The following is a 23081-nucleotide window of genomic DNA, read 5'->3' on the forward strand; positions in this document are numbered from 1 at the left end:
TGATTTTGGAGCTCATCCAAGGCAGACACAAAAGAGTTTTCAGAGGTATTAGTACTGAAGACAATGAGCTACCGGCTCACTCATTGCAGGCTTTCTGTAGCTGATTCAGGCTAGGGACCACTCAGCCCTCCCTCCATTTTATGTAACAGAGTTTAGGTATATTGTACATTTGAGATTTTCTTAACAGTCTTTCATTCTGGTCCTGAATTGCAACAATAATTGCAAAGAATACTGGTTAGGGAACAGTAGAAGAATTTTAAAAGTTTCTAGAATAACTATAAGAAAAATGATTGACAATTTTCTCTGTTGATTGTTTCAGTTTGTTAAAGTGCAAGTTGCTGTGAATTTTGTAGGGGAAAATGTTGATTTGTACCTGCAATAGTCTGATAAAGTTTTCTTAAACAATTTATGAATTGTGACTTACCTATCTAGAAGGAGACAGCAAGCTGATACATAATAATAAGTGCAGCTAATTTGAGACAAGATAAGTGAGAAAAACAAGAATAATTTACATAGTCCATATATCCCATGATTGTATTATCTTTGTAAATGATAATTAATTCATCTTTTTAAATAGCATTCTCTATGTAAAACAAAATTGCCTAGAGATTTATGGGATGTGTTGGGGCAGAGCATAACAAATTTTCAGGTCTGCTTTCATTGAGAAGCCAAGTCCCACAGGGCTGTAATTAGTCATTACATCAAGGTATGGTACAAATGCTTATTCACTATCATTGGATTTATTAGACCTGAAAGAATTTTCTGAAGAGCACAGGATGAGAAAATGCCTGTAATTTTGCTACTGGGGAATATGTTTTCGGCATAAAGGAGCAGATGCTTTAAATACTTGCCACTGTAGAATCTGTCTTTGCAACAAGTTCTGAGGATTGCAAACTCTTAGTTTTGACCCATGCTGGGCCAGTCAGAGTTCTTCCTTTGAGCTGCTTCTATGCCTTTTTTACATGCCAGGTTAAGAGAAAGGGAAACAACATATGAATTTCTAGTATTTTAACTATTCTCCTCTGTTTGGAAGCTTAAAGCACAGCACCTGTGCAGATGAACTGCAAATTATTTGGCTGACTATGGCCATTTTCTTGGGTGGAGGTTCAGTAGGTTCCCACCGGAGTGGAAATGTGCAGTGAAAAAAGAATTATCTCAGTACCATTTTGTGTATGAAAGATTTGATTAGATGTTAAAAAATTAGACTGTGTATACAGTCCTTAATTCTGGTCTTAAACTGTAATAAGAAACAAGGGTGGGTAGTTTGGTGTTCTCATCCGCGAGAGCCAACAAGCCTTTTGATAGATTAATGTAAAACTCACACAAGGAACCATTTTGTTTTCACACTTGGTATGAGGTCTGGCTACAAGAGACTGTTCTATTGTTAACAGCACATGGAGAACCTTTAATTGCACACAGAGATAGTAGCAAATGTAGCTGAGTGTTATTGGTACAATAACAAATTACTGTGAATCAAAAGGCCCAATTTTAACAAGTTTAAAAAAAAAATAGTTACCTCAATTTTTAGGTGCCTGACCTAAGATTCTACCTGTGTTTATATTGCCTGTACCACAGCAGGACCCAGCGTAGTTTGCTTTTGACACGATGCCTCTGTCTCCATTGTCATGGTAGATGGGTATGATTCTCTTGTGAGCCTTCAGTTCAGAAGGCAGTCTGAGCTCACACAGCTCGTAGATACCAACTGCCCTTGCAGCAGCCTCTGCCAAAGCCCTTCTGCAAAGGCATCCACGAGTAATTTGCTTCTTTGACATTAACCACAGGGTGCTGCTGAATGATGGGTTTTCTGATCTACCTACACAGTGCTTGGTCTGGAGGGCAGGCAGAGCCTTGTTTGTTATCCAGCCTAAGCCCATTACTTTCAGACTGGCAGCACAGTTTGGCTGCATCTTAGAAGTATGAAGGGCTTAACTCTCACTCTCAATGTGCTTCTAGGCTCACCTACAGCCTACACTGAGACCTTGCAGCATTCATTGAGGATGTAAGGGAAATGAAAGTTTCAGTCCAGGCTTAAAATATGTTAATGCTCCTCTGAAAAATGGCAGAATTGATAATTAACCTTGTTGTCAAGGTAAAACACTTTGTGAACATGTTGATGTAAACCATTACTATAAAGTATGATATCCATATCCTGTATGGATAGGGCATATTACACAAAATCTTCTTCCTCTGCATGGTCTGTTTTCCTAACCTGAGAAATAGAGACTTTCAGTTCAAATATGAAGCAGATAATCTACAGTTAGATTAGTGGAAAGGAAAGCAGTGTCCCTCTGTCTTTGAATGCTAGCTATGGAAGATAGAACAGCTCCCTTCTCGTTTCTTTTTTAAATTCTCTTGGAGCTGTGTGCTTCTTTCATTCTCTTTCACAAGTGGTTGCATTCCATGTGAAGGTAAAATGTCTCCCCTAGCTGCTAATGACAGCCAAGCTCAAAGGTGAATATGACTATTCTAGGATTAATACAGCAGTGTCTTTTAAACAGTCTGTATTGAAGCAGGAATCTTTAGTCATTCCCATGGGAGTATTTGTTTTGGTATTTGTTAATGCAGAGCAGCAAAACAGAACCACATGAACAGTTAACACGTATTAATCAACATTGACCCTGAAACATTTTTTAGAGATGAATAACAAAGTTTCTGTACTATCAAAACCCAGCAGGGGCACTTTCTTCTAAAAGAAGAAACAAGCAGCATCAAAGAAGTTGCTGTGGGATTGCATTAGCTAAACTGACACAAGTCTTGTTAAACTGACATTGGAGAAGGTTAGTAAACCTGTGCATCTAGATGACTGGATAAAATAAAGCATGGATGTATTTTTGGGACTTATGTCTAATATATTTCTGTACAATTTTATCTCCACAGTAAACAGTCATGTGTTTGCATCAGAAGCATGACAATAGTTTAAATTATTTGAAATAATTTGGCTGTACACATAAAATCTCCTTCTGCAGGTGCTCATTGATTTGCAGTATCTTACATAGAAATATATTAAATCTCTTACCAACTTTTGTTGGTATTGGTAAAAAATCTCCATATACAAACACATAATTTAACGCTCTTCTGTACATAACAACTGTCAGGTCTAAAGATATGGAAGTTAAAGGCACTCTAGATGAAGGCACCCTCCAGGCACATGCCCAGAAGCATATGCACAATTCTATTGACAAACAGTCAAAATAGACACCAAACCATGGTGGAATCTATGACCTTTGAGAGATGCATACAACCCATTAACCTTTTTCCCAAATTTTATTCATAACTACAGGTCAAATAATTTTCATTGGTAACAATAAACTACTCCCTGTAATTTTATACTAGAGAACATTTTGCAGATCATGACTGAATCCATAAGTTGATTTCTCCGCTATAGTGACTTGAGAAGGCATAAAAAGCAGAATGTCTCCACTTTTCTATCCTCCTGCCAGCTATATTTTGTCAAAATATTTAAGATTCCTGTCTCTGAATATACAGAAGCATAATATCAATAGCATAAGAAAAGCCACTTCTTATGTAGCCACACATCAAGTGTTCGTTTCTCCCCTTTTGCATTCTAGGACTACAATCTGACCTGTGGTACTTTTTATCTGTTGTTTACAGCAGCTGAATTGCAGCTGAGTGAAAATTACCTAAGGAAGTGAGAGCAAAGGTGACTTTCCCAATGTGATACCAGTCCCTTACAATACGGTGCCTCTACCCTTGCAGTTGCTATGCAACTTCCTTTTCAAATAAGACTTCAGCCACTGTCAGCATTTTCCTTTTCTGATAGTTTTGAGATTTCAAGGGAGGAGCAAGCAGGTCATCTGTGTGACCTTTTGTACAGCACTGCTCATAAAATGTCACCAAGGTCCTGAGTTAAGCATGTTTTCCATTTACTGATACCTCTTGTGGCACAGAATGAGGATTAGATTGACAAACTGTGCTGACTCATGTGGTTTCATAGAGCAACCCAAGAGAGTGGAAATATCTGAAAGAGTAGGCAACACCTTTTCTTCATACTAGTGAGACAGTAAATCAAGTTAATCTTAAACAAAACCCAAACAGAAGTAGCAGAAACCTCCTCAAGCTGGTATTAACCTTGCTGTGATGAAAAGCAGTGCCTCTGACAGGTAATTTTTTTCTCGGGGGTTTATTTTACTGAGACATCCTTTGTTTGTGGGCAGGAATCTGTGAACCTGAAGTTAAAAAAAAAAAGAAATTATACTAATGTAGTAAATATATGCTTCCAGTTTCTGTGATTCCTGCATTTTTGGGGAAAACTCTGTGGGCCAGGACAATGTAACTCCTACTTTTACTAGGCAACTTTTTGTTGGTTTTCAAATTGATGCAAGGTGTTGCTGCCCTTTATGACTACATTCACTTTAGATATGTGCTGCCCTTTATGGCTGCATTAATGACTGCAATATGTGGATTAAATAAGTAGCCTGAAATGAGCTTTGCATTTGACAGCTGCTCATATTGCTACAGCTTTTTAGCTCACTTTTAACTTGGCACGAGCCAAAGAGAAAATATCCCCAGCAAACATTTTTTGTGTTAAATTTGACTAAACTAGCCTAAATGAGACTAAGACAGTACTTTCCTTTAGCTGCTGTGATATACATTCTGTTCCCTCTACCATTCAGAGTGCAAATTCAGTTAAGCAGGATATCTTTGTGGCCTTTTTTGTGTGCTAACTCCATGATGGCACTTTAAATCCAAAAGTGGATTGGTAGCAATTGCCCATAATTAAATGCAAAATTAATTTTGCACAAGCTCAAAGCAAGGCTGTAGTTATGGTAATAATACTAAAGCAGAACTGTTTTTTATTTTCCAGTATCTACCAGGCCCTATTGCGACTAAGAGCCCTCGACAAGATGTTTATATATTTGATTTAGAGTAAGGTAAAGGAGAAGGCAATTGCATGAAATATCTGATGAACACTTTTACAACAGTGAAGAGGGAGATGGCATTTGCAGCATTGACTCTCTACCTGGTTCATACCAACTTTCAGAATTTTCCAGATGTTAAGAGAATAGTATGATATCCAGTTCAGAAGGCAAATGTGAGATGCAATAAGGACAACTGTGCCCACAGCTGGACTGTAAATAAATGCCTCTATATAGCCCTTCAGCAATTTTTTTCAAAGGAAGTAGTGGGTCTTTGGTGTTTTTGGAAATATTGCTTTCATTTCAATAGCATTTCTTATGTCCAACTTAAAATGAGAGAAAATGACATTTATTCTACTTTGTGCACTTCTGTTCCTCCCTTTACACTTCACCACCTTTCAGTTTATGTATTGTTATTTATTGATTAATGTTCATACAACATGTTGCATTCTTTTAACACCTTTTTTCCTGTTGGCTCCTAATTTCTGTTAGAGTTTGATTTGAAAATGCTGGCAATATCAACTGCAATTTTACAAAGATCAAAACCCACAGCATGTCTGAAATATTTTTATTAATGCTGCAATTTATTGTGGTAGGGGTGACTGAGAAGTGTCCAGTGGAATTATTTTCTTGAGGGAGACTTAAACATTGGCATAACTTGGGCGCTCTGCCAATAATGACAAAATCAGTGATGTGTGAAAGGAAGATCTTGGAATCTTAGGGACACTGGCATTTTTTGAGAGAAAAGTGAAATATATAACATGGAAAAGGCTGAAGATCATAAATTTCAATTGCAAATAATTACAATTCCATGCGAAAAACAAGAGAGGTATCAGACATTTTCTTCTTATAATCTTCATCAAATTTCTCATTCTGTGCCACAGTGAAATGATTCTTCCAGTCTGCAACAGTCCCTAAGAAATGGCAAAGCAAAAAAAAGGAGAAAAGATTGATTTCCCAGTATTTCCTGCAGCTCATTATCCACAACTTACTGGTACTTGTACTTCAATGCTTATTTCAAAACAGAATGACAACCAGAGTTTGTCAGTAGCAAACCTCAGTACCTTTTCTCATGAATGGGGAGATGGAATGATCCATTATTCCTTGAAAGTCTTTAGTGTAGTTTGCCATGGGGTTTTCCTTCATTACCTCAAATGAGGTATTATGGACTATTTTGTTTAGAACCTCCTGACTCAGATCCTTCTCCAGGAACTTTGCAATCTTCTGAATTTCTCGCTTTGGATTCTGCAGAGACAATTACATGGGATAAGACACAGAACTAGGAAAAGCAAAGAAATGAAACATCATGTGAGAGCTGCAATTCTCACACAGAGAAAATCAGGTTACTGTATGGTTTACTGATACTGGTATTGTAATATAAAACTGTTGCTTGTAGTTAGTATCTGCTAGACTTACAGATTTTAGAGCTCTATAAACATATGTTCAGTCTTTTACCTCCTTCATATCTTCATAGAAGAGATAGAGTATACGGTGCTTATCTTTTGCCTTCCACCATCCTTTTACGTGGTCATACCAGGAACCCCAGAGGACTGAAAAAAAAGTAACATCAGCAGCTATAAATGCTGATTGTGTCTTTAACACATGTGGCATTCGTGTTTGCCTCTTAAACCAGTACCTGTGAATTTCCAAGCTTGTTTTGAATCAGTATGGCTGTGATAATGAGCACTGCTGTGCTCTGTGCTTATTACAGCCTTTTTGCTATTTTTATCTTAGGTTTATGGATGCTCAGAAAGGGTTCATATGTAACTTTAGAGGGCAGCAAATGCAGATGCATTATAGTCAATGGAGACATGCATTTCCAGTGTTCATTTGATCATCTGGACAAGACTTGTTTTAATTAGTCCTGCTTTGAGCAGGGCAGGGGTTGGGACCATATGGACAACAAAAATCCATTCCAGCTCGCATTATTCTGTGATTCTACCTGGTTTTAATATTTGCTATGCTATCAGAAATGCTTACTTCTCTCAAGCATCAAAATTATTAGATGAGACAGAAGTAAATACATTCTATATGTCTGCACTGGGACAGATAGCTCCCAAGCTGAGCTGGTCAAACACAAGGCATAAGGTCTCCTTTGGACATGAGATTCTCATGCTGGTCCAGACAGTGCTATCTCTAGGCTTACTTGGTGGCAAAAATATTAATGACCTAAGGAAGCTTTAATGACTCAAACTGTAAACTGCCATCCACTTGATCGGGTTTTGTTTCTTGAATATCCTGTGATATCAGCACCTCTTTTAGAAAGGGAAGAATCAGCTTCTGGGGTTGCCTGCCCTTAGTTAGATAACTGTCTTTGTTCAGATGCCTGATTTTTAGATACATTAATTTAGGTACAAAAACTCTCTTATCTCGAATTCACACTGCACATTTCTAGCAAAATTAACTCTCCACTTTTTTTTTAAATTTCAAATTTTATCAGTTTATAGTAAGAACAGTTAAACCATTGTTCCTTTTCAAATGGCTTATTTTAATCTCCGAGAGAAGAGATGAAGCCTGAAAATTGTCATATATGTTTTTGAATTATAACAGAATAAAGATTAGTGTTTATATTTTTCTCAAAATGGGAGCATAAAGATAGATTTAATCCTTTAGGTAATAATAAAAACCTGTGAATGAAGAAAAATTATGACTGAAACACCGTCAGCAGATGTCCTGCCACAGCATCTGCACAGGATTTCAAACTATATCTGAAATTAAAAAATCAATGCCGTGCATTCTTAAAATGATCAAAATCTCTTATAAAACTGATAACAGTTAATCACCTTTTCCAGTCATGAATTTCTCCACAAACTCCTCCCAGGTTCCTGGGTCAGGCAATCCTTTATTCATTCTGTGGAAATGGTAGTATGACACCAGGTTGTCTTTTGCATTTCTTGCCACGTAGATTATCTTTATTGATATGAAAAGAGAGAGAGAAAGAAATTAACTTGCACATACAAACATAGATATTGAGCATCTCCTGGAGTTTTCTCTTAGAGTCTGCGGGTAGAGATTTAAAGGTTTTCCTTTGAAGCTGCCATTTTCTGAAATCCAGCTCAGGTAACTTAGTTGTGACTTTAGATTCCCACAGACTTTATACATTAAAGGGAAAAATTTTTTTCAGACCTTTTGATTTCCCAGCGATTCTGGAAAACATATTCTGCCCTGGTTTATGTCACTTTCTTTGTCCATGGGGTAGAATAGGGCTCTTCAGCCTTACCTTACAGTTTTGTTCCCAGAAGGATGGAGGCAGCAGCTGCACGGGCAGATGAGTTTTCATTGTCCGTGGAGATGGCATGGCTTCAGCTAACTCCAGACCTGTGGGATGTTTAATTATGAGATGTGAGTTTTTCTCTAAATTGCACTAGCACTTCTTTCCTATGCTCACACATGCGATTGTGACTGTGACTTTCCAGCAGTTCACCTTGCATTGATCGCTCATCTCCAAAGCACTTACATAGCAGGGTAACATATACAACATTACATAAGCATCTTCAATGTTTCTAGAGAAAATTTGACCTGTGTATTTGAATAGAAAATGGGAAACACTGATTTATGTCTTTTTGCTTCCTTAGGCCCATACCTAACCCTTCTCTCCAAGGCATAATGATGAATAATGATTTCTATTTATCCAACCAAAGCTTTTCCTTTGCAGCATTTAGTGTTCTCCTTCCACCTTACAGGTAAGTAATTTTAGTTTCTTTCTAGGGTACAAGAATATGACGGCTGACTAGACTTTGTTGATAGCACATAAAGAGAAACTAGGAGAATGACAGTGGATTTTCAGTGGCTATGGATATATGGGACTACTTGGGAATATCTGGTGATATTTAGAGATGTGTTATCTCCTCCCCTTTCCCTTTTAAACATCTATTATGACCTCCATAATTTTTATCCCTGTCATCCTCTGTTGTCTATAATTTTTTGTGATTCTCTGTATCAACACAGTCTAGTTTAGAATAGAAAAAGTAGCACTTCTGCAGAGCTAGTCAAGCTTTTTAGCTTCAGTTGCGAGAGTCTGACTTAAAAATTTGTGTAGAAATGGAGCCCTTGCTGAGGGAGACTTTTGTAAGAAACTGAAAGCCTGTGAAGCCTGCTGGTTGCCTAAATGTTCCATAGCTTGTTTAGATTACTAGACCCTAGAACTGAACAGCAGTTACTTGAAACAGTAGCAAAACCACTAAAAACATTATGCTTCTCTTGATAATAGGTCCATGGCATATGTTTCTCTTCCATACAGCCTGTAATCACAGAATGCCATTCAATTACCATTATATACATATCTGCTGCTGGTTTAGATACTCTGGAGTATCAAACACAGCTTCAAATACAACTACAAAACACCATGGTCTTCAGTAACACTTGAAGCAATCCCATCTGCAAGCCTTGCAGCACCTTGAGTAGCACTAGGTGTTTATGTTAAAGTGCATGAACTGGTCCTTAATAGCCAAAATGGTGCTTAGTTCAAGAACAAAGCAAGTGGGACCTTTCTCAAGAAACTTTTGGCATCAGCTCTTTGTGCTTGTTTTGTTTCATTTTGTTTAAAATACAAATAATATTCACCTGAGTAACGTTCAGACAGAGGCTCTGGCAAAAACCACTCAAGGAAAGGGTGGCGTTTGTAAGTAGTCTCACGTTTGCACTTCTCAGTATCTCCATTTTGTTGAACCATATCCACTATCTCCTGTGTCCATGTGGTACCTGAAAATGTCAAGTGTTTAGATGTTTCCCTCCAGCATAGCCAAGAGTTTCTTCTACTAGGACACTGAAAGCCAGAAGGATGGACTTTGTGCTAATGGGGGAAAGAATAGCATAGAAAATAATAGACAAAATGGAAAAGAGTATAGTACAGGCAAAATGCCTAATTAAGCAACGAAGGTAATTCTCAAAGCTCAATTCAGGAATTCCATTTTAGGCAGACTTCTTCTTGCCTAAAGAAATAAGTCCCCACACCAGTACTGACAAAAACACTGGGATAAACTCGCTATTGTTGGGAGAATATTGTTGGCAGAGGAATGAAACTCTCTCCTTTAATCCCTCATAAAAATTCAGGTATTTTGTTTTCATACTGAATTTGAGTAAAAAAATGCAATACCTGAACTTCAAGTGAGTTAAAATTTCATACAGTTTGAAAATATAAAAAAGTGGCTGTATTTGCAAAGTTTCCATTTGAAACATTTTAATGAAAGTCTGTACAACATTTCATCTGCGTGAGTGACTGCAACATTTGTAAGAGTTACAGTATGGTGTATCTCATGTGTCTCTTTTCTTTTATAGCTGTCATCTCTGTGTCAGCCACATCTCCTCTGAGGTACTGTGGCAGGTCAGCTACAGAACAAGCTAAGGGATAAATTGGAAAGCAATTTAGGCAGAAGATTCAGCCCTTCTTAAGATGCTTGTGTTGTGCATCTCACACAGATATGACATAATATCAAATGGAATCCTAACTTTATTTTCAGTTCGGTGGCTGGAAGGTTTTAATCCCAGCTGGATAAAATAATGTGGTTTTGCCTTTAGTATACAGGTAGTAAATCAAAAGCTTTCAGGTTTTACATAATTAATGGTGAGTTTTTTTGTTAAAAACATTTTTTCCCCTACTGACAAAAAAAAAAGCCCTAAAATTGTTGCTAATTCAAATAACAATTTTTTAATGATAATCAAATTCTCCTGTATCTGTTCCTGAATCTCCAAAACTGTACATGTTTTTATTCATTCAGAATTAATATTGATGCTTGTTATTCATTGTTTTCTTGTATAGTAAGTATAAAAGGTTTGATGAAGGGGAGAAATATTGTCCAGTCACTGAGTAAAATGGTGGATAGTTAATATTAATGGTGGTATTTTATTTTGCTGGATGAAATTATTAAATTAATTTGGTTATTTTAAAGAATTAATCAGTTTTCAGAAATCATCCCCCAAATACATTATAGTGTTATGGTCATATAGTTAGTTTCTATTATTTCTTAGTAATGATCACTTCTTTCTAGCCATTGTTAAATCACTAGATATTGGTGGAAAACTTCTATTGTCACCTTAATGTAAATGTATATGAACTCAGTTAAAGGTAAAAATTATAGGTCATTAGACTTTAGCTATTTGTACTTCAGTAGTAACAGGTGGTTGTTGGATCTGTCAAAGAAGTCAGGAGTTACTAGTCACAGCTGACACAGCTTTATGTCTTTAAAATATGTCTAGTTTGTAGTTAAACAAATAGCAGTCACAATAGAAAAAATATATCTCAATCCCAACAATAAGCACTATGCCAAACTTTTCTATTCTGTTTCCTACCCACACCAACCTGCTTTTGCATAGGTTGCAATGAGCACATCGTCAGGCCTGGCTTTGAACTTCCACACTTGGTCCCAAATGCTGGCAATTGGTTGTGTGAGGGGAACGCCATCCACTTCAAATAACTCAGATCGAGTAATTCTCTCTTCCAGACTCAAATTTTTCATTTTATTCATTGCAATGAGAACTGCATAAAGAAAGGCTTAGAATTAACATGGCTGCTCTGAAAAAAAAAAAAAATCTGAATTTACTCATCTTGAGGTCTCTCTTATAGACCAAATTCCATGTCCTCTGATTTCTTTGGCCATGATTTGGCCTGTCTGGATCCATATATAGACTCCTTAAAGCTGGATCTCATTTTAGAAATGCATGGTGTATTGCTAGTGGTAGTTTTCTGTGTCTCTAAAAATCACTGTTTACTCAGATACAAGAAGAGAAAAAAGTCATTATTGTCATATCAAACACATTTATGTAAAATTCTGATGGTCAGTATGGAGGCTTCTAAAGGCAAAAAAAAGAGTAATCAGAGGCGTGATTCAAAAGAAGGCAGAGAATCAGAGGTAATGAAATCAGCACACAGGACCTAACCCTTCCTCTGTGAAGAAAATAAACAGAAACCTTTGTGCCTTATACTCACAGAAATATTTGCAGATCTTTTCTCTGTTTCGTTCCTGGATCTTAGCACTCTTGGAACTCTTTGCTGTATTTTGAAATATGTTGCCCGTAAGTAACCTGAACTAGATTGATCATTAACTAAAGGTTGTTAGACTTTAATTATGTGAATCAATCTGTTTTACAATAACTAGTTATTGATTTCTGAGTTTCTCCCAGGGAGACCTCTTAAGCATAACTTTCAGAGCTCCAGAGTCTGGTCAGAAGAAAGCTGTGCTTAAGGGGAGGCTATAGAAATAATCTCAACTAAAAATATCATCCAGAAAAAAAGACATTTCAATCCCAGCAGAAAACATTGCTAGAATATTTTCTTTAGTTTCTTGTTTACTCACAGCAATTTCATACAGGTTCAGCTGAACGGAGTGAGATGTTGGATTGGTGGCTGGGCAGTCACTCAAGAAATTTTTTTTAAATTAAGGAAAAAGAAACTTGCCAGATAAATTTTCCTTCTTAAATGTCTTCAGTCCTTGGCTGTATTGATAACTATGCCGGAACTTAAATCTTCAGCTACAAGTAGGCTGAAAACTTGTGTGGGTGGAGATTCCATTCTTCCTATCAGTATGAGGAGAGTAAAGGAGGAAGTGCAGCAGCAGCAGCCAACAGCCGAGCAGTTTTTCTGGCATGGATTGTGAAATTCTTTCAAATCCTGTGAAAGAAAAACACTTGGAATTCTCATGTAAAGTGTGACTCTTTACTGGCAACAACATAAAATGTCAGTCAATAGCTCCAGCAAGATTATTAATTTGTCTCTCTCATTGTCTTGAAATAATTATTTTTCTTCCTAATATCTAATCTAAATGGCAAAGATCCCTTGTGTGCAGGCAAAGGTAAAAACATCCCAAAAATTTTATTCTACTTCCCATCGGCAGGTGATCCAGCCACCTCCCAGAAAGCAGGGCTTCAGCCTGCAGGTGGTTGCTGTATGTAAGCCTACTGCACTTATACTTACTAGCACTGTGGGGGTGCTGTGGGGAACATTAACTCCATCTTATGCATGGGGCATCCCAAATTTCTCTGGGCAGACTGTCTACTGTCTCACTATCCTCACAGATAAGAATTTCTTCCTAACAACTAATCCAAACCTACTCTCTTTCAGCTCCCTTGTCCTTGTCATTCTATGCCTTTGTCTCTGTCTTTCTTGTAGATTCCCTTCAGGTATTGCATGGCCACAGTTGTGTTACCCTGAAGCCTTCTCTTCTCCAGGCAGAGCAATTCTAGTTCCCTCAGACTTTCCTTACAGGAGAGGTGCTCCATCCCTCTGATTGTCTTGGTAGCCTCCTCTGGACTCGCTCCAACAGGTCCATGTCCTTCCTGTGCTGGGGACCCCAGAGTTGGGTGCAGCACTCCTGGTGGGGTCTCACCAGTGCAGAGCAGAGGGGCAGAATCACCTCCCTGAATGCACTTCCCAGTCTCCTCTGAATGCAGCCCAGGACACATTTGGCTTTCTGGGCTGCAAGTGCAAATCGCTGGGTCATGTCCAGGCTCTCATCCATCACAGCCCCAAGTCCTTCTCTCCAGGGCTACTCTTTGTCTGTTCATCCCTATCTAGCCTGTATTGATACTGGGAGATGCCCTGACCCAAGTGTGGCACCTTGTGCTTGGTCTTGTTAAATCCCATGAGATTCCCATGAGCCCACTTCTCAAGCCTGTCCAGATTCCACTGGATGGCATCCTGTCCTTCAGATGTGCAAACAGCAGCACTTAGCTTTGTGTCATCGACAAAGTTGCTGAGGGTGCACTCAATCCTTTATCTTTGTCATTAATGAAGATATTAAATAACCCTGGTCCCAATATGGGCTCCTGAAAGACTTTACTTGTCACTGATGTCCATCAGGACTCTGAGCCACTGACTGCACGCTGGCTGCTACTGTCCAACCACTTTCTTATCCATCTAACAGTTCACCCATCAAATCCAACTCTCTCCAATTCACAGAGAAGGATTTTGGGGGGGGATTGTATTAAAACTTATCTTTACGTAAGTCCAGATAAATGACGTGTGTAACCTTTCCCTTTTCCACTGATATGGTCATTCTGTCATAGAAGGCCATCATGTTGGTCAGGCAGGGCTTGCGCTTGGTGAAGTTATACTGCCTGTCCCTAATCAACTCTTTGTCCTCCATGTGCCTGAGCACAGCTTCTAGGGGGAAGCGTCACAGAGGTCAGGCTGACAGGTTAGTAGTCCTCCTTTCTATACTTTTTAAAGACAAGTACAATTTTGTCCTTTTCCCAGTCATCTGAGACTTCACCTGACTGCCACGGAGATTGGCTTGGCAACTGCATCAGCCAATTCTGTCAGGATTCTGGGATGCATCTCTTTGGGTCCCCTGGACTTTAGTATGTTCAGTATGTTCCTGATTTTTCCTTACAGTGGGAGGTACTTTGTTCCCTCAGTTCCCATCCTGCTGTCCATCAGCTCAAGAGATGTGGGAAGAGAGGTTGCCATTGGAGACTGAGGCAAAAAAGTCTTTGAGCACCTCAGCTTTCTCCTCCTCCATTGTTACCAGTTTTTCATCATTGTTTATTTTTGGGAATTTACCCTCTTTAACATTCCTTTTCTGGTTAAATACCTATAGGAGCCCTTCCTGTTACTCTCTGTGTTATTTGCCATGTTCAGTTCCAGCTTTACCCTGACCTTCCTCACCCCATCCCCATAAAACCTGATTATCTCAATAATCTTCCCGGGTCACCTGTTCTTTTCTCCACTATCTGGGGACTTCCTTCTTTCCCTTTAGTTTGATCAGCATTTTCTTGTTCATTGTTGCTGGTCTCTTGCCTTCTTGGTTTGATTTCTTGTTCCTGGGGATTGATACCACTTGCTCTCTATGGAAGCCTTCCTTAAATGTCTGCTACCTCTATTCTTCTCCTTTGTCCCTGAAGGCAGTCTCCCAGGGGATCTTATTGACCATTTCCTTGAAGAGCTGGAAGTTTGCTTCCTAGAGTTCAGGGCCTAAATTTTCTTCTCACCTGATTCATAATCCTCAGGATGCAAATTCTGCCAATGCATGATCACCTCAGCCCAGGTGCCTGTGATCTTGGTGTCCCTTGATGTCCCTGTCGCTTATGTTGCTGACCACCAGATGCAGTGTTACATCTCCTCTGGTAGGGTTGTCCATTTCCTGACTTGAAGCACTAAAGTGTTGAAGCAACCAGAGCCAGACAGAATTCCACTCTTCTGGGTTGTGGCTGTAATCTTTTAGGATGTCTCAAAGTTCTAATTGGGCCAGAGACTGTATTGTTTCCTCTTTCTTTTTGAATTCTCTCACTCCTTCCTCCAATTTCTTTGTTGAAAAAAACAACTTATTGATAAAACCCTTTGTCTTTTTCCTGCCCCCTTTCTAATGGATGATATGGATCCATTATTCTCCTTGTCAACTTTTTCACAGTTACTGTCATTGTTTGGATCCCATCTCAACCATGGTGCTCTCCAACATGGTTTGTGTCCCTGCCTCAATTACAGTTCTCTGACAGTATTTATCTCTGTGGCTTGCTGGGCACAGGCCAGGCTCCAGTACAGTGCTAGAGGCTGCTGATTTTCAGTCTGCTAGAGTCATTTGTTGAGGTGTAAAATCTTGGGTCATGGGAGGAGATAACTATCCTGGGAATCTGCCCAAATCCTTCCACACACCCTGCCATCCAGGGATGACCACTTCAGGGCACATTACAATTTTGCCTCATCCAAAATCTGTCTTCTCTGATACCAGGACAACACCAGATTCCACAAGCTCCATGATATGCTAACAATGTTAATTATTAGTATGAAAGCTCATGTGAGGGTGAACAAGGACCTTGTGAGCCTGACTAATAAACCATCCACATCAGTCCCAGATAGGAGAGATATATTCCCTCATCGTCTCCACAAGGCAGATACAGCACAGCAAGGCCAGCAATTCCAGGGCAAAACACAGAGACATTATTTGTATGAACATGTTCACAAAATAAAGAGAGAAGCAACACAGTCAACAAGCTGTGACCTGCAGAGGAGCTTGCCATGTAATACCTGCTATAGCTACAGCACACTTAATACAAAACTGCTGTTATTTTGAGCCCCATGCTAGGTGCCAAAAATGACTGTGGTGAGTTGGCTTTGGATACCAGCTACCCACCAAATTCCTCTATCACTCCCCTACCCAGCAGGACAGTGGGGAAGAAAATAAGAGGGAAAAATACTTCCTATGTTAAGATCTTTCAGTTTACTAATGCAAAAGCAAGGGTCATGTATGTGAAAACTGAAAGATTTTATTCTCCACTTCCCATTAGCAGGTGTTGCACGGCACTTCCTCGGAATCAGAACTTCAGGACACATTGTGGTTGCTCCACCAGGCAAGCAGTGTAAATTATGAATGCCCTCTCTTCATCCTCCTTTCTTTTAGCTTTTATTGCTGAGTAGACATCATATGTTATGGAATATTCGTTTAGTCTTTGGTCAAACACTTGATCTTTTTCTGACTCTTACACCAGTTTTTCTTCTGAAGGCTGACAACACTAGAACAAATAATTAAAACACAAGAAGCAGAGAATATAAGGGTAAGGTACAATATTTTTCTTTTTACTTTCAAGTTCTCTCATGGGAAGATTTGCCATTTTCCTCTCTGTGTTAAGCCAGTGCTGGTTCTCCTTGTTCTTATACCTGGCAGATCATTTACTGGTTTGCAACATTGCTCACCACTCTCAGTTATGCAATCATCCTGATAATGCAGTAATCCCCAGAGCATATCATTTGTGTGTATGACAAAGAAAACCCAGGACTGCTTACTGAGTGTCTCTTTTCTATTGCAGCTGTGAATCTGAGTAGCTTTTGGACAATGCACTGTGCCAAATAAACTGCAGTGAGGTTAAAAATCACCACCCATAGCTTTAAAACTGCTTTTGAAGAAGGCAATGAGTGATGAATTTCTCCAGTTCTGAATAAGGGAGATGAGGGTGAAACTGCCTAGTCCAGGAACTGGATTTCTTTGGAGCCATGATTTACAGGACCACTATAAAAAAAAGTCTCTATAGAGAGCTTCCTCCAGGTTTCCACTCACCTTTTCCTGAGTACAAACTGGTGGCAGGTGTTTCCCCATCCAAAATCACTGTGCTTATTTTGTTTTATTATTGAATTTGATTTCATTTTTTTGCTTGCATTTGTTTTATTTTATTATTTCCATAGTATCAGACTTCAACTGGGATAAAGGTTACAAATCAGTGTCAAAGGTTACATCAGTATCAAGCACTATGATATGGTTTTCAGTCTGATTAACTTCATATTTTGCCTACACTTAATCTTCTATATAATATACGGTACTATTTCTTGTAAATTAAAATCTGTATCTGATACATTTGAGTGAAAGAATGTGTTTCTGTGTTATGCTTCATGTTTGTATTACATTTCTCTTAAACTCAGGTCTCCCTCTGCTGGACAAAACACAATCTCTTTATTCCAAAAGAAGTTAAAATATTTTGAGTTTAAAATTACATTTGGTAGCTATTGCTATCCTTAGATACCAACCTGTATTCCTCATTCAGAAAAAAACATATTTTGGAGAAATTAAAGAACACTCTGGCCAAACCAAGATGTCACTTTGAGGCTTCTTGAATTTTAAAACTGCATTCATATCTTGGTGACTGAAATAAGCTTGATCTGACTGTAAGTCAGTGAGCAACCTTAGACAACAAAAGCTTTTGGTACTGTGGGATACATTTAGACTCAATCACAAATACATCCTGCCGTAGGCTCCTGGCTATGCTGTGGAGAATGATCCTGCAGGGGTCCATAAAATAGAAACATTACCACCAATTTTGTGATGGGTATTTAGTATTGGGTTCCAGCCAAACACAGGTGAAATAATCATCACTGATATATTTATACAATAGCAAAGTAAGTACTAAAGGATATTTTAAATGTAAGCATGGAATGAATAGTCTTCAGGCTTTAATTAAGAAACACATTTAAGCACAATACCTAAGTGCAATCTCTATCAGTAAAGCATTTATGCTCCATTACCATCACAGTTCTGAAATTTCTTGGTTTTAAGTATTCTATCTCCAGTAGTTTCCTCCAAGGAGAAATTTTGGAGCTTACAGTTGTATAACACTGACCAGCTACACATGTGTTGGGGTTACAGAAATATTATTACAAAATCTTGTTATTGTGGGCATGCATACTCAAGTGATAAAGTATAATTGGAATCCTGCAGCTTTTAAAAGTACTTTTCCCAATAAAATATGAATATAATGTGCTTTGTGGTTTTCTGAACCCTAACCCTAAGTGTAACCCTAACCCTAGGCAGAACAGGAAAAGCTGCATTTTTCTCAGGTGCCAAGAGCATGGGTGTAGCCAGTAAGAAAGCTGTGGAGAGAGCAATGTCGTGGCAATGCTCTCTGCAGCTGCAAAAGACCTGAGCTCCTGAAGTTAGTCAAGCAAAATCCAGACTCAGCTGTGGCTATCAATAAAATGGACTTTGAACTGCACATATTAAGTAATCTCACCTACAAGTTGACATATGAGGAATAGTAACCTATGTAAAAGCAAATGCATATCTAGAAATAAACAAAATTCTTTAGTATAAATCTTTGTTGTCCAACTGAATGCTGAACAGAAGGTCTGAAAAAAAAATCTGTACAAATAGTATAATTTCTAAAGTGTGTGCCAGAGTTCTGCTTCCATAAAAATGTAGAGTAATATATATATTAATTTAATGGCAGAACAGCTAGTTTGGAATACTATCTTGGTGGGGGATTAAAAACTATTATAAGGTTTAAGGCTTTAAAAAATCTTACAGGCATGTGAATATTCTGCAATAAACAAGATAATTTTCAAACTCTGCTTAATGGCATTTCTCATAGAGAGCAATCCTCTTGTCCAGAGAGTGTAAAGGAGGTATGTGAGGATCTGGCTCTCTGTGTACTTTGTGTCATACTTTCTGTTCCTGTAGGTCCAGCCTTGTTCCTTGGGATGCTGAGGTACATGGCTGCACATGTCATCTGCAAGACAGAAAGACAAGATCCAGCCGTCAGTTTTTCCCAACAAGAAAAGTAGAGTTTAAAGTCAAAATAGATATGAAGAAAGGATGCTATAGAAATAACAAAAAAAAAAAAAAAAAGAAAAGACCAGTTATGTATTTGTGCTTTGATCTAAACTGTACCAATGGCAAAAGTGCAACAGGATGGTTTCTGAGTTACTGGAAAGTTCTTACCTTTTAACAATGTTCATTCTTCTAGTTGTCTTGAAAAATATCTCCTAGAAAGTCACTACTGATGATTAAATCTCAGTTCAAATCTTTTAAGTGTATCTTCACTACAAAATCAAGAAAATACGGCCAATTGTTTTTTTATAAATTTGGATAGGTGTCTTTCCTTAGATTGCTTATGTCTGACCTAAAACTCTTCTGTTGAATTTAGTGGAAGTTCATAAACTCTATGCTGTTTTCAGCTTTCCAAACAGTAAAAAATTTCAGCAACATATTAATAATCCAGTTTCATGTGACTTTTCTTTTTCAACTAGAATGATGTCAGACATGTGAATTCCTAATGAAATTAAAGAACAGAAGATTGCAAATTGATGGCAAATATTTTACAAAACAATGTCCTTATAATAACAATGGCTGAATTTCAAGGACTGGGTAATTATCTCCATTAATATACTTTTCATTATAGATGCTGAGAAAAATTGCTCCTGTCACAAGAAATGACAGTCCTAATACCAGATGAACATACTTGGTATTTGTGTGCTTAAAAGACAACTATTTTTCCAGCATATTTTAAAGTATGCTGTTCATCAGTGTCATTAAAGTACTATCATAATTTTATGCTGTATGTAAGAACAGTTTCTAATGCTATCCAGTATAAGAATAGTTTATTTTTGTTTACTTTAATGAAGATGTTTCTTCTAAAGAGCAACCAAGACAAGGAGACCTACATAAAAGAGATGTGTGAATTATTTAAAGCTATTATACCAAATTAGGGATTTTTAATGTCAAAGAAATATTTTGGATGCTTTGATTGCATTCATCTTAGTCTCTTTTGTATGCATTGAATATGGAAGCTGTCAAAAGTGTTGATAGTCTGACAGATTTTTTGAGCTAAGTATTTTCTTTTTTGACAGAACAGTTTGGTTTCTGAGTCCTGCATCCTTGCTTCACTGAGCAAGGATGCTGTTATGTTTGGCTTAGTTCATTTTGAAGTCTCCAATGGTCATAACCCATAAACCAGAGTGACACGGGGCCATCAATCAACATGCAAAGACTCTTGTCTAAGCTTTGAATTCTTGAGGCTATCTTTGCACATGGTGTTCAGAGTTCAACTTGTGGAATATCAATCATTTTTATCATGTGATTGTGAAGCTCTGAGATTGGAGTTCCTGCTCACTTTTCCATGTTCTGAACATTTAACTGCTCTGTGACCTACCTGACAGCACTGTTCCTTCAGGTATGGTGTTTTCACATGTATGAAAGCCTCTAAATGTTTTTGAGTTATACCTTAATTGACATGGCATTCAACCAATGAGCCATGATTGATCCTGGGTTTTGTTTTGGTGGCTAAATGGCCACTGTATTAAGGTGATTTTCTTCAGGCTGATCATTCATTTTATTCTTTCTGCTGTGACACTAGCTAGTAATTACAAGATAAATACTGACATATATGCCAAATTTAAATTTTGGCAAATTAAAATGGTGAAACAATCTGCTTGCTTTGTACAAGTATCTGTGCTTATTTCCAGGTTTTATGTAAGACAATGTCTTTTGCACCCTTTCTATAGTGTCAGCCACACAGATTTTCTAAATTAAATGAGGGAAAACAGAATCTCTCAGCTCAACGAAACTACTAAAAAACCTCATAACCTAAATAATACTGGTAATACTGTTCTCCATAAACTGGACTTGGATTTTGCCAACATGCTAAATTGTGATTTTGTCATACCAAGAGGTTTGTGACTTTTAGTGACCACTCAGTTTAGGGAATTCTAAACTCCATATTTTACAATTTGACTGATTCAAGAAATTGATTTAGCAAATAAAAAAACTCCCTCTCCATGACTTTCTTATTTTGTGATGAAATATAACTGAAACACAGTTCAATGGAAAATTAGGTGTGTAGCTGATTCAAAACACTCCAAAGTCCCATTATTTCACTGATTATGGGAACTTCAGCATATGATTGAAGTTGTGCATTTGTGTAAGTGTTTTGTTGTTTGGGGGGTCAAAAGTTTGAAAATAAGCTCCTTAATTTTTTTTCCTCAAAGAAGGTATTATTTTTTTCTTTCTTGCAGAAAGAAAGAAGCTGGTTAGTTTTAATAAAACTTTTATTGTAAATAGCCTGCCAAACATGACCAATGATCACACCTTTCTATTAAAAAGTATTCATTTTTGTAAACCATAAAGACATGCTTCTAGATAACTGTAGCTGCTTCTTAAGCTTGTTTGTCATCACTTGAATGTCTTTTTTTTGCTTGTTGTGCTCTCCTAGTCTGGTCTCTGCTGTAAACTTTGTAACAAACTGGAAAATTCTGAGATAAATTTACAGGAATTTCTTGTGATTCACTGAGGGTCACAAAGCTGTGTGAAGATGGCAGCTGCTGCTTTTTCCAGGGAGTTTTGTGGTGAAGCTGTGGAGGGGCTGTTCCTGGAGTGTAGGGATGGGCTAATCTGGGGCCAAAAGAGCATAAAGGTTATGTGAATTTAACTGCCTAAGCAATAGGGATCTAATTCCCTTGGACACCCCAATCTGACCCCCAGCTGCTTCTCTACAGGGGGAGAAATCTCCTGTGGGTCACACCTGTCAGACATGGGCACACATCTTGGAAATATGCTAAATTAGCATCTGACTTGCTTGAAGGACTCTGTGTATGTAACTCAGCAATCACTTAGTGTGCAAAGACAGTGGATCATCCCAATGGATGTAGGAAATGCAATTCTGTGTGATAGTTATAGATATAAAATGTAACAAAACTCCTCAATTGTTGTCTAAAACAGCACAGAGCCAATTTCGAGACTTTAGCACCTGAAGCTGCTGTCCCAGAGCAGCCAATGCAGGGACAGATGACTGGATTCACTTGTCAGTTGTCAGCCAACATGCAGCAAATCTAACTCAGAAAGTAAGGTCAGGAAACTCATATGAGAACCCTTCTCACACTTATCAGAAGTCTGAACATTTCATGATACAAATGCAGAAGTAGGTCATAAACAAACATTTATTTTTAATATTAATGCTCACTCAAAATTTGAAACCAAGTGACCACTTCTATTTAAGCAACTGGTGTTGGCAAGGCTTCCACCAGCATTTTTACAGGGATAAATACTTAAACTTTGTTGTTTACAGTGGGATTACATACTATATACTATTTGTTTCTTTTTCCAGCATGTAAAAGCCAGCAGCACTACTAATCAATATTCTTGGTCTGTCTCTAGATCTCCTACATGTCAGACCTGGGTTGGAGCACTATATTGAGGAAAGAAGCATTATGTCTAAATTAAATCCAAGGACTACATCTCACCTGATGTCACCTACAATGACCTGAGCACCCACCAGCTGCCTTGTCCTATCCTTGGTACCTGCAAGAAGGTAACTCAATTGTGGGCTGCTGAAGAGACTAGGATTCTGTAATATATCACAGTTGGATATGTGATACTAAATCCATAAGCAGATTTTCTTGCTGTATTTATGTTGTATTTTGACTGTAGGCTTATTTAAAATCTAGTGCTGAGGGAGTACAGAATTAAGTAAAAGAGAATGAGAGAGAGTGAGAGATTCCTGGCCTAGCAAATACAAGCCTGCACTCAGAGACTGAATTACACTCATAAAGGAAGCCACGTCTGCAGTAACCCAGGAGCCTCCACGTGCCCTGGATCCCATCATCCATCCTGCCTCCATCCCAGAGCTGGACCAGCAAGGCTGCACCAGTGAGTGCTTGTCCTTGGTCTTTGGCTGTGCTCCCTAAGACCCGTTCAGACTGACTGTCCCACAGAATGGATTGTTCAGGATTCTCTTGAGCCCAGGGATCTAAAAATGATCCTTAGCATCACAGTGTTCTGCCTTGGGAGGGGAGCAATGGAGAGCTAGTAGGGAGAAACCAGGCATTGTGTTCAGCACAGAGCTTTAGGACATCAGTGACAGGATCACTTGTTTTAAAGACTTAATAACACACTCGATTCCCACCTGTAGATGTCTCCCAGTAATAATTCCATCACTTTGTGGCAGGCATAAAAACTACATGTGATTAAATTCAGCATGGAGAGTGTAATTGTACTGTAGTGTGATATTTCTTGT

The 23081-nt window shown here is 38.2% G+C and overlaps 1 protein-coding gene and 1 long non-coding RNA gene across 5 annotated transcripts in view; one reads left to right on the forward strand and one right to left on the reverse strand.

The window, feature by feature from the left end:
* Nucleotides 1-5431: 5431 nt before the first annotated feature.
* SULT1C4 (sulfotransferase family 1C member 4) lies at nt 5432-12405 on the reverse strand. 4 transcript variants are annotated; one of them, XM_064407960.1, is made up of 9 exons: nt 12170-12327; nt 11803-11865; nt 11176-11352; nt 9441-9578; nt 8098-8195; nt 7661-7787; nt 6333-6427; nt 5942-6122; nt 5432-5791 (listed from the first exon to the last, which is right to left on the reverse strand). In XM_064407960.1, the coding sequence occupies exons 3-9, from the start codon at nt 11339-11341 to the stop codon at nt 5679-5681; spliced, it is 918 nt and encodes a 305-aa protein (XP_064264030.1). In that variant the 5' UTR covers nt 11342-11352; nt 11803-11865; nt 12170-12327; the 3' UTR covers nt 5432-5678. The 4 variants fall into 4 exon arrangements, with proteins under 4 accessions (XP_064264030.1, XP_064264031.1, XP_064264032.1 ...); XM_064407961.1 differs by having other exon boundaries at nt 12271-12322; XM_064407962.1 differs by lacking the exon at nt 11803-11865 and having other exon boundaries at nt 12271-12405.
* A 6517-nt stretch (nt 12406-18922) lies between these two features.
* The window catches only part of LOC135293592 (uncharacterized), a 35862-nt gene continuing 31703 nt past the window's right edge, over nt 18923-23081 (forward strand). Inside the window, exons 1-2 of the long non-coding RNA XR_010355682.1 lie at nt 18923-20243; nt 22223-22376. This is a non-coding gene — a long non-coding RNA (uncharacterized LOC135293592). The remainder of the gene's footprint in view (nt 20244-22222; nt 22377-23081) is intronic.

The sequence above is a fragment of the Passer domesticus genome, chromosome 2 (genome assembly GCF_036417665.1).
Source record: "Passer domesticus isolate bPasDom1 chromosome 2, bPasDom1.hap1, whole genome shotgun sequence".
Classification (NCBI taxonomy): Eukaryota; Metazoa; Chordata; class Aves; order Passeriformes; family Passeridae; genus Passer; species Passer domesticus.

Bases quoted from the DNA above. Each gene is read 5' to 3' on its own strand.
- SULT1C4 (XM_064407962.1), bottom strand. From the start codon at position 11,341: ATGAATAAAATGAAAAATTTGAGTCTGGAAGAGAGAATTACTCGATCT. The intron at 9,579-11,175 runs GTTGGTGTGGGT...TGACATTTTCAG, and splicing joins TGCAACCTATGCAAAAGCAG to GTACCACATGGACACAGGAG. The intron at 8,196-9,440 runs GTGAATATTATT...AACATCCCACAG, and splicing joins TCTGTCTGAACGTTACTCAG to GTCTGGAGTTAGCTGAAGCC.